The 13,019-nt window shown below is 32.5% G+C and overlaps 1 protein-coding gene across 1 annotated transcript; it reads right to left on the bottom strand.

Moving 5' to 3' along the window:
* Positions 1 to 9,891: 9,891 nt before the first annotated feature.
* Positions 9,892 to 11,600, bottom strand: LOC145603930 (inactive protein RESTRICTED TEV MOVEMENT 1-like). The gene is made up of 3 exons (XM_081659898.1): positions 11,573 to 11,600; positions 11,168 to 11,403; positions 9,892 to 10,236 (listed from the first exon to the last, which is right to left on the bottom strand). The coding sequence occupies exons 1-3, from the start codon at positions 11,598 to 11,600 to the stop codon at positions 9,892 to 9,894; spliced, it is 609 nt and encodes a 202-aa protein (XP_081516024.1).
* Positions 11,601 to 13,019: the final 1,419 nt, after the last annotated feature.

Raw genomic sequence — 13,019 nt, 5'->3', positions numbered from 1 at the left:
CTCTACACTTGTAATGTTTAGCACATACTTTGTAAGATGGTACTCCCTCTGTGGCTCTGTCTTATTTATATAGTGTTATTTTCAACTTAAAAAAATACGGAGTTACAACTTATTTATTTTGTAAAATAAGTTTATAACCTAAGAATTAGCTGTATATAGTAAAGATCGGCTTTAAAACTGTATTTTTAAAACCGGTAGTTTTTCTTTTATACTTAAAATAATTACTTTATTAATGTAAAGACATCCGTCAAGTGAAAAAGAAACTTGTATATAACAAATACACATCCAATAAAGTCTTAGGGAACAATGAATTTGTTTTACCTTAGTAAGATTTTTGTTTTATTCATTTATTTAGTCTAAAATTTATATTTGTTTCGTTCCCGCATAAATCTTTACCAACGAATTAATTTGTCGTACAATTGATTCAAATAACCACTAATACAAATATGTATGGTAATGCAAGATATTGAATTAATGGTGAAGATGTTCTTAAACGTGTCATTGACGCAGACAAAACGTGTAAATCTTATCTATGTTCTCTTAATGAGGATGGATAGAACTAAGACTGGCAAAAGGAAAATTCCATGTTTCTCGTATTGAGAAACGAAATTTGTTTCTCATGGAAGCATTTTCGTAAATAAATCAATAACTTTTTCATCATTGTGGGCTTCACATACAATTGAATAAATTTCTTGGTTTATTTACAAAAAATGCCATGTGAGCTACAAAGTTTGTTTCTCACTATGAGAAACTGAGGCACCCCCTGACAGAACCGCCCACAGTATTCTTCTCCTCAATTCCAGCGGCCATCAAAACATAACTCCACCCTTGAGAGACAAATAACAAACAAAAGCAAACTACATGCATGTCTTGTGGATTTATTATAATTGACAGACAAAGGCAATATTGAAACAAGAAAAAGAGTAAGAAAAAAGTCTAATTTCAAAATAAATGATACTCTTTTCAGCGTAAAGAGATCAATGACTTGAAGCCAAAGAGAGAAACGAGGAAGAGGGTATGGAAGGGGAAGGGAGAAAAACCGGAAGAAAGGACCGAAAACTCGTGAATGTTGTATAGTGTGCACTACACTTGTAAACTTTAGCGTATACGTACTCGGCAAGTTGGTAGTCCCTACAACATGGCATCATTCTATATTTGTATGTATTAATTGCAATTGAAAAAGTAATAATTCATTTAGTAAAACAGGCTTATTTGGCAAAAATCAGTTGTATTCAGTGACAAATTGTTGGTGCGCTTACCTTAGCACGTATGAATATGCTTGGAAATTATAAGAAGATGTGGAATAATTGATATTGAAATAAAAGAGACAAAAGACAAGTAAGGAGTCGCCAATAAGTTTTTAAAGAACATGTAAATGATTCTGGATATATTTTAATTTCATGAAAGTGACAAACGAAACTACGATTTTTAATTAATCCATAAAGGTTAAACCTCATTCACAATCTATGAGATTGTTAAGTCCATAATATTCTTGAACCCCGACTAGATTCAAAGATTAAGGGCCTGTTCACATTTAGTTAATTTTAGTTCAGTTCACTTCAGTTCAGCTCTAATCAGTTCAGTTCATTTCAGTTCAGTTCCAATCAGCTCAGCTCAATTCAGTTCAGCTCAGCTCTTAATTTCCCTCTCACATAAAATATTCATTTCAGCTCAATTCAGTTCAGTTCAGTTCAGTTCAGTTCTAATCAGTTCAGTTCAGTTCAGTTCAGCTCCAATCAGTTCAGTTCAGTTCAGCTCAGTTCAGTAAATATGAACAGGCCCTAAGGTACTCCGTATTTTACAAAATTCTTAGCTAATAAACTTATTTTTAAAATCTTAATCATGGCAAAATGGAATCCTATCAGTTGTCCATGATTATCTTAATAAGTGTGATATTCAAACACCGGTCTTGATTAACATGCAACTTATGATTAAACAAATTAAATAAAGCAATGAAAAATGATATATATACAACACTAGGAACGTGACAAATCACTATAGGAAGCAAACTAACATGAATTTAATACTTCCTCCATTTTTTTAATATTGCACCACCAGTTGTCTTACACGAAGTTTCACAAATATTGCACCATATTCATTTTAGGAAAAGAAATATCTATATGTGCTCATACTTGTAAAACCTTAGGTACACTCACTTTTCAACACTTGATTTTGTAGCTTATGCATACAATTACATAGGCAATTTTGTATATTTACATACCTTTCTCTCTTATCCTCTTTTCGACTATCAATATTCTTGTGCCCAACCCCTATGGTGCAATAATAAAAAATAAAAAAATAAGAGGAAATAACTAAATTAGCCTTAATATGATACTAGCCTAGGTCGTCTAGGTTTGAAACGTAGTTGCATTCGAAATCTAGCTTGTCCGATCTCAAATATCAGAAAAATAGGTCGGTATTTAAAGATTGAGAAGCGATAAAGGATATATAAAATAAAAATAAAAAATAAGGATTTTTTTAGAAAATAAAACCACAAAAAAAAAAACCACAACACCACAAAATTTTAAACTTTTATTATAACACCATATAAAAATACAAAAAAATTTGATTTCACCACCATTTAATAGATCATTTGGATGGAATACTTAATGAGGCCCACAATGTACATGTGTCACTCATTTAGTGGATAAAAAAACCATTTTTTTTGAAATTTTTTTTTTAAACCCTAACCCAGCCCCAGCCCTACCACCGGCAACCCTAACACTCGCCGCCGACAACCCTACTCCCCATCCCATACCGACCTTCACCACCGCCAGAAACATGCCACCAACGAAACCCAGCCTAGTCTAGCCTTGAAACACATGCACCACCTCCAACAAAACCTAACCCAGCCTTGAAACACGCCACCCCCAACCACCAACGAAAACCAACAACGGCCAAAAACCACGAAAATCAACGATCGAAAACCACCGACATCGACCATAAAAATGACCAAGAAAACGAACCATGGGAACCCTTTACCCTCAAACGACTGAAATTGACCATGGAAACCCAGAATGGTCGATTTTCATGGCCGATTTGGCCGTTTCAAAGGTGAAGGAAAAGGGGAGGTTGCGCAGTCGTGAGGTTAGTTTTGTGGCGGTTATAGGGTGGTTATTGGGCTGATTCATCGGTTTTTGTGGGGGCAGGACTTTCCTGTGGCTGGGGTAGGTGGTCCCGGTAGTAGGGCTGGCTGGGTTAGAGGTTTGGTTTTTTTAAAAATTTTCTTTTTTTTAATAATTTATTCATTAAAACCAATAGATACTTGACACGTGTCTTCTAGGGCCCCACTAACGAATTACATCCAAGAATCCGTTAGGTGGTGGTGAAATCAAAATTTTGATTTTTTTTTGTGGTGTTATAATAAAAGTTATTTTTTTGTGGTGTTATAATAAAAATCGTGACTTTTTTGTGGTGTTATTTCTAAAAAATCCAAAAATAAAAGACTGGAAATTTTCCGCAACACACGAAGAAGCACTGTGGCCTGCCACGCTAGAATGGGCGTAATACACCGCAATTGGTGCCACGACAAATTTAGCGTGACACTTTTCAAGTTTTTTGTTGTCTTCCTTTTTGTTATAATTGCCAACCTTGAAACAAGGAAAATATATATCTTTGGAAAGCTCATAAGTACTTATGATCCAATTAGAATCGGATCAATACCATTTCTAATTTTAAAGATGTAATCAAAGTAGTGTTAGGGAGTCGGTTTTGAACGAGTTTAGTATTTTATTCATATCTCTTTCGCTTTTTATTGGAATTGGACCTTGGTATATCATTGGAAAGTTTTTTCCAAGGGGAATCCAACCATATAGGAATTGCAAAAAGATTATGAGGCGTGGAAACCAGATTAATTCGGTTCGGGTGACGATTATGAGAAGAAGAAAACGAATTAAGGTTTGAGCTAGAAGAGAGTTTAGGCTATTAATTAAAATGGTTTAATATCCTTATGTAATGATAATATATTAGGATGAAAGGACTATTCAAGTAATTCTTTTATCCATCACGCGAGTGTTCACCCGTATTGACTTAACTAGTTCCATTCTATTATTGACATGTGAAATTAAAAGTATAATTTTAGAATAGAACCACAAACATCTTATGTTAGGGACGGAGCAAGCAATTAAATAAACAGAATATTGAAAAGTATAATAAAATATGAAATGAGAAAAACACGACACAAGATTATTACATGAGAAATTTCTCCTCAATAGTACAATAAGGGAAAAAACCACACTTTTGATCTCTGGGGACAAAAACAACTTCAATAGCTAAAATTTTAGGATTACAATTACAACAACCACAAATACAATATCAGATACAGTGTATATTAGCATAGCCTACATTAAATACCCTTAACATTGATACTTATGCTGAATCTAAATACCCCCTCACACTAATAATGTATTTCTCTCCATCAATCATTGTCTTTGGTGAGGCGCATTAATTTACAAACAAGTTTGAGCTTCCAACACGAAGACCACAATTTCTATTATACTCCTGGAGTACGATGCTCTTTGTACTCCAGGTTTTATCGTATCATATTATTTTAAGAGGTATACTATATTATTTAAAGATGTATTTCGTGTTATTTTACTATATAATAATGTTATTGCATAATTTTCTTTAATAAATTTGATTATTTTAGTGTAGTATGTTATTCAATATGATAAAACTCTACGTTATTATGTAGAAAACTTTTTGTTATTCACAAATTTTGAACCTAAAGATCAAATTGGGGCATATTATATTGTTATGAACTGATAATATTTGATTAGTATTTAGCAAAATAACATTTATGCGGTTTGCGTAAAAACATTATGTTTTAGATAAAATAAGTTTTTAACAAAAATAACACAAGGTTTACATAAAATAACACATAGTTTAATTTTAGCAAACTAACATGTGACTTTAAGTTAAATAAAACCTTGAGTTTTGGAAAATGATGTAAAATCTTAAGTAAAATAATATAAGGTTTCAACAAAATAACACAAGGTTTCACCTTATAAAGATAACACTACTAGATTTTGCGTAAAATAACACATTGTTTGTATAAAATAACACAACATTTTAGCAAATTCTAAAATAACATCGATTCGATTGAATCAAATCAAATAGACATATTTAGCTCAAATTAGTAGTACATTTTCAATTGATTAAATTAAAATAAAAAACAAATTTAAATTTGCTTACTATGTTTTGTCCATTCTTGTTCACGATTGTCGTATGTTTATATTATTTATGAATATCAACCATTTTTTTATGTAGAGAAATTGATTGTCAACTTCGATTGAGCAATTTTGTACTTGTTTGAGTGGTTAAAATAAAAATCGAAAGAACTTTTGAGGGTTTTGTTGAGAAAAATGAAGGATTTGATGATGCTAAAATGGTGAGTTGGGAAATTAGAGAGAGAAAAGGTAGGGAGAGAGAAAGTAGAGAGAAAAATGAAATTGAAATTTTAATTATTTAAGGTTTATTTTCAGTGATGTACTCTCACAATTTTTACTTTATTTTATTTTATAGATATGTTATTTCACTTTTTATGTTGGAGTACCATGAACTTGGTACTCCAGTAGCACCTAATACTAATTGCACGAAGACATCGAAGACTTCAAACAATAAATTAGATCGATAATTTAAGAGAAACTCTGGTACAAGAAGAAACTTCTAGACTGTTGAGAAATATGTTAATTAACTAGTCACAAACATTAATATAAAATAATAACAATTCTTGCTAGGCAATACATAACATAGTCACAAACCCAAAACATAACACATAATACATATTGCAAAAACATTCCAATAGGTCATATACTACTTGTACTTCACATATGAATTAATTAGTCTTTAAGATAGATTAATAACCATCGTCATATTCAAGCTCATAATCATATATACGTTCTCTGTCCAAAACTGCGATGATGATCATCTCCTCGAACAGTCATCATGGGATCGATAGCGGCAACGAGAGGATGAAAATAGACTCCAAGTTATGTAAGAAAATTGGAATCATGGCTGCCATAGAAACCAACAAACTGATTCTCAGGCCAAATTGGAATTTGAAAGGCGTCTTCTCCCAGTTGTACTCAAAACATCCTAATTTTTCGTGGCTAAGCTTGTTTGTTATAATTTCTATTGCATCAATACAGGTGGAACTGAACCTTCCTTCAATGCCAGTTATATATTCTGACGGATAATCAAGCTTAATCTACGAATTAAGTTACATGCATATTAGGAAAATTTGTAAACTACCTCAAAAAGATAGATATGCTTTGTGAATTACTACCCTAAAATGGTACGAGTAGTTATTAATTACTACCCTAATTCACCTAATTAAATAACACCGATTATTACCTAATTATTTTTAAAAGAAGTAGTATTATTTAGTCTTGGAATCTAGGGGGGAAAACTAGGTAAAAAGAGGTGCTAAAAATAGTTTAGGTGGAAAAAAAATCATAAGAAGTCAGCATGGCCTGTTTAGTAATAAATATTCTACAGCGTCATTTCTTTAAAAAAAAAAAAAAAAAAAGCACCACAATATGCTGATATGGTGAAATTTGATTGGCCCGTATTCAGTAATTTGATTTTCATTTTGAATTATTTTTAATGTCTATTATGTTTTTTTTAATGCATGTATTTTTTTTATTAGAAATACTCAAATACATAACTATAAATTATGAAAACCAATTTTATAATATTAATTAATTTTTGAAATTTTACTTATACTTAAATCACGAAATTAAATTTGTTCATCAATAAAATATTCTTCATTCATGGTATAGATTAGACACTCATTCCCAAAATCATTGTTAATTGTTATTGTATTCTAAACTTCTACCTAAAATCCCAATAAAAATTCATAAATGAATTGTGATTTTGGTCTTTATTTTGTATGCTATGTTAGAATCAATTTTTCATTAAATGGTGCTACACGAAAATGGTGGCCCTCTTGAAAATGAATTATACGAAATGACCTTATTTAAAAATTTTATCTCGTAGATAACCTTATTTCATTAAATTGTTAATTAAAATATAAAAAAAAACGTCAATATTATTAAATATACATAACTATTAATTTTAAAATGATCATGTGGAGGTGTGGAGACTGTGGACTATGTTTGATCATAACTATCGAATATAAATCTTTATATATCTTGTCAAAATAACGTTTGTAAAAAATTTCAAGTCAAAACAAGTCAACTTAAAAAGAATAAGCGAATTAGGTATGTATAATCTCTATAACAATAATGGCATGGAAATGCACTACAAGAAAAGAGCCAATTTTCGATGGCTTAAATCCATCGGAAATTGCGCAAAAAACATCGGAAAACAGATTTCCGATGGCTTTCCATCGGAAAAAGGTTGTCAGAAATTCCTTCATCGGAAATTTGTACTTTTCCGATGGAAAAACCATCGGAAATCTGTTTTCCAATGGTTTTTTATGGCCATCGGAAAAATTTGGATTCTGATGGCTGAAATTCCATCGGAAATTTCCGATGGCTAAAACCGTCGGAAATTTCCGATGGCCAAGCCATCGGAAATGACTACCAAAAAAAATAAAAAAAAAAAAAGCCGTCCCCTCCCTCTCTCCCTCCACTCTAAACCACCCCTTCAACCGCCATCATCCAACTCCAAATTTGCATCCCACGACCCAAAATCGCCTAAACCTACCCACCGTAAACCACCGCGTTAACCTTACTAGTAAATAATAACATTAAAATTAACTTTAGTTAGGTTAAAAAAACACAGAAAAATTAACAGCCACCCACCACACCGCCACCCTCTCCTTCTCCACTACCATGAAAACACTATACTACTACCCCTACCACATTAACCCTAACCCAGCTTGAATCTAGCCCACCCTTACATAAATTAAACCCCTCAAATCCACCCATCACAACCACCACCACCACCACAAATGCATGCACCGTAACAAAAAAAAAAAAAAAAAAAAAAAAAAAAAAAAAAAAAAAAAAAAAATCAAAAATAAAGGAAAAGAAACTCAAAAACAGCATTAGAAGAAAGAAATTTTTTTAAAAAAACATACCTTTAGATCGGCCATATATTTATCCTGAATTTACCTTAATAAGTTCATACCTTCGAATTTCACCTTGAATTTGGTTTTATGAGGCCAAATTCGACCATGAAAACTCTAGATCTTAAGTTTTCATGGTCGAATTCGATCTTAAAAATCTTGAATTTGTTTAAAATCATAGATAAAAGAAATAGACATTAATAACATGGACATTGCGCGGCAGCTACGGAACCTATGGTGGTGCGGCGACTTATGGTGGTGAGGTGACTTATGGCGGTGGTGCAGTGACCGAAGAATGAGAAAGAGGATGAGATGAAAGGATAAGGAGGAGAAATGAGAAGAGGAGTAGAGCATCTAGAGGAGAGAGATAGAGGAGAGAGAATAAAAGAGGGGAAATGAGAAAGAAAGTTGGGGCGGCTGGTATAAGGGTATAAGGGGATGTATGGAATTAGGGTTTCTCCGCTTTTTTTTTTAAAAAAAAAATTAATTAATTTCCGATGGTTTATTTTATAAAAGCTAATTTCCGATGGCTTTTAAAGCCGTCGGAATGTTTGCATTTTCCGATGGTTTTAGGCCATCGGAAATTTCCTATGGCTTTTAAAACCATCGGAAATTTCCTATGGCTTTTAAAACCATAGGAATTTTTATATTTTCCGATGGTTTTAAAATCCATCGGAAATTTCCTATGGCTTAAGCCATCGGAAAAGCCATCGGAAATATAATTTCCGATGGTTTTAAGGCCATCGTAAATTTCCAATGGCTTGATCCATCGGAATTTTTTAAAAACCATCGGAAATTTCCGACAGTTTTTAAATTCATCGGAAAACACGTATTTTCCGACGGTTTTAGGTGGCCATCGGAAGCAATCCATCGGAAATACCGCGTTTTCTTGTAGTGATGGATAACAGATCGAACCTTTTGGAAGCTATATCCACTGAAGCAGGAATTGCCAAAAATAGGAGACATAACAAGTTGCTCATTATCAAAATACTGAAATTGTATGGAACTTATGCCATCTCCATAAGAAATAAAGATCTAAGCTATTTTTATTTTTCCTTTTAAATCCCATTGCTCCTTTTCAGCTTCACAGCCCTAGTTTGTAGCATAAGGTTTCTACAATGTACAAACACACATAGCCAATCACTTCCTATACATACTCCCTGTAATGTGTCGTGGTGATTTAACTGTCACATTACTAGTTCAAATTACACTTAAACGACACTTAAAATCTAAATGTAGAGCGAGATCTCATAGAAGAGGTTTTCCACGTAAATATCGTGTGTCTCTTACTTGATTGTTTATGCTTGTTCTTTGCCTTGATCAGTTGCTGCATTTTAAAGTGTTAATATTGCTGGTTGTGTTTTGACCGATCTTGTAGAACATACTACCTCTGTTTTTTTTGTTGATACTATTTGACTTTTACACTATTCACACACTACACTTTGATTCGCTTTTGTGATTTATAGATATGATGAAATATAATCATGTGGGATCTTGTTTGAATCGTCTATATGTATATGTTATTAATATCCATTTTTTTATAATTTTACAATGTTGATAATTGAAGTTATTAAGCATTAAAAACATGTGTTGGCAAGCGTGATAATAGAAAGTTGTCAACTAATTAAAAAAAAACAGAGGAAGTGTATATTATTGCTTGGGTTAATATGACCTTGAACAAACTAGTAGCTTGTATGTGCTTGTGGTTTGTTTGTTTGGTTGAATAGCTCGGAATGACAAGACAGCAATGATTATTCTACAAGAGGTGTGTTTACCTCAACAGATACATATTGCAAAAACGTTCTAATAAGTTATAATATACTTGTACTTGGCATATGATTAGTCTTCAAGATAGATTAATAACCATCATCGTATTCAAGCTCATCATCATATGTTTTCTCTCCAAAACTACGATGATGATCATCTCCTTGAACAGTCATCGTGGGATCCATAGTAATGAGAGGCTTAAAATAGACTCCAATCGATGTAAGAAACTTGGAATCATGGCTGCCATAAAAACCACCAAACTGATTCTGAGGCCCAAATTTGAGGTTAAACCACTTCATCTCGCTGTTGTAATCAAGACATCCAAGTCTCCCGCAGCTGCGCTTATTTGTTATAAATTCTAGTTCTACAATACAGGAGGAGCTGAACTTTCCTCGAATACCAGTTATATACTCTAATGGATGATCAAGCATAATCTGCAAATAAAGTAACAAGTACACTAGTATATGTTACTATGAGGAAAGTACGTAGTAATATTAGTCTCTCGCGCATGGGAGTAAGGTCAGTGGAGCACTAGAGCCACAAAGATGCCCCACTTTCTCATGGTGAGAAACAAATTTCGTTTCTCACATGGCATTTTCGTAAATAAACCAACAAGTTTATTCAACTGCGGAGCCTACAATAATAAAAGGATAATGCCCCCATGAGAAACAAATTTTGTTTCTCACCATGAGAAACAGGGAATTTCCCTTATAGCCACTCCCCGTTTCCATGTCTTAGACCCGTGATCGAGGCTCAGATTCCTTCTGTGATGGGAAGGACTGTGGAGCCCCGCTATAATAAAATGAGAGACTCCCATTTTATCTTCTTGATAAATGAAAGTTGTTTATCTAGTGATATTTTTATAAATAAATCAACTAATTATATTAGTCAGCATGACATTTTCATAAATAAATTAGTATGATGAATGTTTAACAAAAGTCGTTGACTTATTAACAAAAACGTTAGTAGATATTTATTATGAAGATAAACTTGTATTTTCTAGTATTATAACATATATATGGATGAAACACATAAACACATTGTTTGCAACAAATTATATTTCTCTTTTTTTTTATTCTTTAACTTCTTTCTATTTCTCATCATCAGCTACAAATTTATTTTTCTTTTCATTTTCCATTTAAAACGAATTTTTACTTAAATATTGGTGACTGTCACATCGATGCATATAGAATGAAACAGGGTAGTAAATTGTAAAAAATAATAATAATAATAATAATAATAATAATAATAATAATAATAAATTAATATAAAAATATGAAAGGGATCAAAGTGTCAAATGTTAAATCGATAATGTAAAATTGATGAAGTATCTAGCAATTAGAATTGAAATTTAATTTCTATAACGATGGCGTTGAAAAGGATAAGAGATCGAACCACTTCAAAGCTATATCCACTAAAGCTGGAACTGCCGAACATAGGAGACATAACAAAGCGCCCATTATCAACATACTGAAATTGTATGGAATTTATGCCATCTCCATGAGAAATAAAGATTTGAACAATTTCCGTTTTTTCTTTTAAATCCCATTGCTCCCTTTCAGCTTCACTTCCTGCTGGCCCTAGTTTGTAGCATAAGGTTTCTACAATGTACAAACACACGTAGTTAAGTCTAGCTATACACGTACTCCCTTTGTCGCGTTATAAGCCTTATAACAATCACATTACTAGTTCAAATTATACTATTAACGTTGAAAGCACTCACGGAAAAGGAGAATACAAGTTAGTGAATGACTCTAATAACAAACTAACCTTGTGCTGGAAAACTTGGATCTGCCATTTAGATGTAGTTTGAGGCTTGAGCTCGAATAAGATTACTTTGTAATACTTTTAAAGGAAATGATCGGATGGGCTGAACAAGTGAAAGTAGACGTGAGAAGATAAAGAAAAAAGGTTTGACTTTTGAAACATCCGATTAATAACTTAACATTGCAACTTGTTTTCTTGAGTCTTTTTTATTCCTAAAATGCGGTTAGAATCTCGCAACTTTCATATGAAATAATGGATTTTATGTCAATTTGATTGCGCAAATGGGCTGAAATAGCTTGTTTAATGCATAATTTAGGTTCCTAGGGTGATTAATCCTACCCATTACGAACAATTATAGGTTGACCAGAATTATATGAAGTCTATTGTTTTTAGGAAATTTTGACTTTTGTTACCACCAAAATACCATGTTTTGACTTTTGTTACCTAGCTAAAATTTTAATTAAATTTACTACCCCAAAAGTTACAAAATATAGCTTTTGTTACTGTTCAATAGAATCCATTAAGATTCCATTAACTGAGACTCATTATCTCATTGAGTTACAAGGTGTTTTGATCGTAGCAAAACTCAAAATTTCCTTATTATTACAAATTTTCATAAGTGACTGGCCAAACAGTATGGTAGAGATTACTTAGACGGTCAAAGTTACTCAGTAGAGGCTGTTCAGTCATTAGAGCACACCACTCTGAGCACCATAAGCTTGCAGTCAGCTTAAATCTGTTGTGGGTTGTTTTAGGCTCCAAGGGAAGGGGTTTGGCAAGGAAATCATTTGGGCCATTGGACTAGATATGGTGGTAGGTTGGGCCTAGTATTGGTTTTTCTAAGGGCTACAATGAGTTTTGTACCGGATTTGAATCATTTGATGAGTTGATCGAAATTATATGGGTTCAATTTGAAAAGTTTAATTTATTGACAATTCATGATTTTATTCTCGCACTTGAACTAAACTGGACAAGTTGCACTTATTTAATTGGTGGATCTAAGACCTCTCTTCTAGCTCCCATGGTGGTAAGCCTATTGAATGCTTCTCGAGGGTCATTCCTAACTTTGAGAATTTCCTAATGGGCATTAAATGATAAATCTCACTAAACTATAAGACATTCTTTCAAGAGAAATAAACAAATTAAGGTATTTTCTATTTAACATAGGTTCTTTTCACTATAAAAATTGCATAATTGCATAAGCTTTATTTGTAAATAAGAAAGAGTTGGATATTCAAATTTAAGGTTACTAGCCTTTTGGCCCGTTCGATGCACGGGTTCTTACCTAAGTTATTTCATATGTAGGTATGTTTTTCAATAGTTGAAACTTTTGATATGAAATACGAAGTAATTGTTTCATTGCAAAAACTAAAAGGAAAAAAAGAATGAGGGTAGATCAATGGAAAAAGATAATGAAACTTAGTACGTATATATACATGAAGAATGTAGG

This window comes from Chenopodium album, chromosome 22 (genome assembly GCF_948465745.1).
Source record: "Chenopodium album chromosome 22, dcCheAlbu1.1, whole genome shotgun sequence".
NCBI lineage: Eukaryota > Viridiplantae > Streptophyta > Magnoliopsida > Caryophyllales > Amaranthaceae > Chenopodium > Chenopodium album.
Note: the sequence above shows the minus strand (reverse complement) of the source record. Positions and strands in the feature narration are given on the sequence as shown.